This window comes from Cajanus cajan, chromosome 4 (assembly GCF_000230855.2).
Source record: "Cajanus cajan strain Asha chromosome 4, NIPB_CcT2T_4, whole genome shotgun sequence".
Classification (NCBI taxonomy): Eukaryota; Viridiplantae; Streptophyta; class Magnoliopsida; order Fabales; family Fabaceae; genus Cajanus; species Cajanus cajan.
In genome coordinates this window covers 73,241,497-73,244,726 of record NC_138520.1, presented here as the reverse complement: position 1 = coordinate 73,244,726, position 3,230 = coordinate 73,241,497, and the positions used below count along the sequence as shown (strand labels likewise).

Here is a 3,230-nt window from a genome sequence, read left to right as displayed (position 1 = left end):
ATCAATCAATAAGAGACAATGAATTAAAAAAGTGTTTTCTTATCATTTATGTTGGTTCTAAAACAAGAAGAAGAAAAAAATAATAACAAACCCTATGCAAAAACAAACCAAAAATGTAGAAAAAACAACATCCAACAAGAACATAAAGAACATAAGCGCAAGAAAATAAATGCAATAGCAAACGAAAAATATTGAGGAAAGAGAACACGACAAATTTATGTGACTCAATCAATTTGATTATATCCATGGTAGAAAGCATATTTCACTATTTGAAAACAAGATCAACTATTTACAACAAAACAACTTTTTGATCTTCTCAAAAGTCACTTGATCTTTCTAACTGACTTTTCTTTCCTCTTTACGTATCTTCTTCTCATCTCTCTATACTCATACTTAGCATTTTGCTTTCACGCTTTCTCTTTCTGTGTCACACTTAGAAAAGGATCCACACACACACACACATATATATATATGGATTCAAGACACTAAGACTAATCTTATAAAATAAGATAGACTAAATTCACCGGACTAATGAAGACAGACTAAACCCATCAGACAAATGTAGATAGACTAAACTTATAAGACTATACAGACAAAAGACTTTATAAAACATATAGATGATACATAAGATTTTGAGTTATAATCAACAATTATTTTAGTTCTTATTTGTCAAATATATACTACTCCTATTTGTTAATAATAATTATTTAAGGTTGTTTTACACAAATAAAAAATTTTAATAAATTTTTCTATTCCTATAGATTGATTTTAATGTTTCTTATTACACATTCTTTCATTTTTTTATTCATATAATAAATGTATATTAATTGTCATATGTAAATTAATTAAAAATTAGATAAAATATTAATATATAATTGATGATACAACAATTAATATTGTTTTGAAATTTAAAGATGACAAGTAAAAAATTTAATAGAATAAAAAAGAATAAACAAAAATTTATTACTTAAAAATTTGACAAATAAAAAGGAAGGGGGATGTTTATCACACCAAAATGACGTTAGAAACATACTTTTTAATACGCTATGGACTAAAACACAACAAAAATTATAAAATTATATAGGTTAGATTCTTTATTTCATAAATTTCGCTAGTAATTTTATAAATTATAATAAATTTTAAGCGATAAAAAGCATTTAATTTGCCTTTGGATTGTATTTGTATGTTGCGGGAGGGTTTATCTACAATCACAACTTTTACCTCCCGTCTAGGTCAAGATTACCACTAAGTAATCGAGTCATAACCACGATGGCTGTGCTACAATTTACATTACTACAGTTAATAATTACGTCTTTAAGACTTTAACCCTTTTTTTAATAAACATATTTAACCATTAACACTTCTCTCTTCGTTTAACGGTTTGGGTTAGACATTAGAGTACCACCCTGCGGTTGCTGTCATCGCCGGAGGAACCTCTTCGCGGAGGCTCTGAAGGGACACGTGGAGCTGACAAATCCATCGACAAGATGCATATACGTGTTCAGCTCGTGACACGTGGCGACATTCGTGTTTCCTAGGTACGGAGAATCCCTGCTACACAACCGTAGCTCCCTCCCAACCTCCGAGTACACCCACTGCGCCTCCTCCACCCTCTTCTGTATCCAGCTCGGAAGCCCCGCCACGTGGACCCCACCACCGCGCGCCACGTCGTCGTCGAACACAAACCCCGGAACCTTGGTGATCACGTCGTCGGAGTTCACTATGCGCAGAACCTTCGTCCCTTGCCTTTCAAGCTGCCTCCGGAATCTCCGGTCCCCGACACGGGGACCACCGAAGGAGATGACCGTCACCGGCAGTTTGGGAGAGGCAGTTTTGACATCGTAGGCTGTTAGCATTGCCAATGCCGCTCCCAGACTGTGGCCGGTGACGGTCAGACTCAGCGGTGTTGAGTCCCTACTATAAGTGTGGAGGATTCTTGAGATCTCTTCTTTCACCATTTCCTGCAGACTCAGTTTTGCAAGAAGTGATGAGGTGTAGAGACTCAAGAATCCGCTTTCTACCATGGCCCCACTACCGTCCATGATATTGTGATTATTTTTTTCAAAGGGTCTTTGGGTGGTGCATGAGATTGGGAGGTTGGTGAGTGTGGCACGAAAATTCTCCAACCATTCCAAACATGTTGTTGTTCCTCTATATGCCACAACTATGTCGCGCCGACCAAGCCTTTTGATGACTTCTTTGTTGTCACACACCGCTACGTATCCCACGTAGCTTGATGGTGTTGCTACCCAGCTTGGTGCTTTGTCAACCCAACTAGGTAGCTGAATCCCCGAGGTGGCACGTAGGTATTTTGTTACCTTGTAGCCCGTGTTTGGTAAACCACATCGTTCTAAAAAAGTGCTTTTGGGGAATCTGCAGTTTGCGTAATTGGGAGAGGAAGGGTCAAATTCGAAGGATTTGTACGTAGCTTCCACGAAATGACCGTACCTTAGGATTTCACCTCGTAGGTTGTCGTCTAATGGGTCGAGCAAACCGTCCCAATTTCTCATGCCTTGGTACTCCTTCCACCTCTTTCCAAGTTTCTCTTCTTTTTGGCGGGAAAATGATGACGACGATGATGATGATGAATGCATGGACGGAATATTGTTGTTATTATGGTTTTCTAAGTTTATCGTTTTTTCTAACTGTAATGTGGCTTGTGGTGTGTTATTAGAGAAGTGTAAGTGGGTGGTGATGGGGTTAGGTTTTGTTAGGGTGGTGGTTATGCATCGTGGTTTGAGGAGGGTGTGGGTTTGAGTTGAAGGGAGTGGGGGTGGTGTTTTTAATGGAAGCCTCATTGGTGTAGTGAGGGTTTTGAGAATGACACTGAAACAGGGAACAAGAGAAAATAGAAGAGAAATGTCCTTATTCGGTGAAACACATTGGGATGGAAGGGGGTTTTATAAGTGGCAAGAAAAGTGATCCTTGCAAGTGAAAGAAAGAATGACAACGTCGTGTATACGGTAGGCAATGTTATACAGTATTATGTTGTTAATTTCTACATCACACCTTTTTGTACGAGAGATAAAGTGTTTTTTTTTATAAAAAAGATGGATGTATTGATATATGTAATTTTCTTATTTTATTACCCCATAAAATAGCTTGCCAAAATATAGTATCTTTTTCTTTTTTGTTGTCTAATGGTAACAATAATATTCGTAAGGTAATGTTAGTTGATATGCAAAAATATATAAATAATGTTTTTTTTTTCTAATGGTAACAATAATATT

General features: G+C 36.9%; 1 protein-coding gene across 1 annotated transcript; it reads right to left on the bottom strand.

Moving 5' to 3' along the window:
• Positions 1-890: 890 nt before the first annotated feature.
• On the bottom strand, positions 891-2,890 carry LOC109807301 (phospholipase A(1) DAD1, chloroplastic). The gene has a single exon (XM_029273311.2). The coding sequence runs from the start codon at positions 2,796-2,798 to the stop codon at positions 1,419-1,421; it is 1,380 nt and encodes a 459-aa protein (XP_029129144.2). The 5' UTR covers positions 2,799-2,890; the 3' UTR covers positions 891-1,418.
• Positions 2,891-3,230: the final 340 nt, after the last annotated feature.

Bases quoted from the DNA above. Each gene is read 5' to 3' on its own strand.
- LOC109807301 (XM_029273311.2), bottom strand. From the start codon at position 2,798: ATGAGGCTTCCATTAAAAACACCACCCCCACTCCCTTCAACTCAAACC.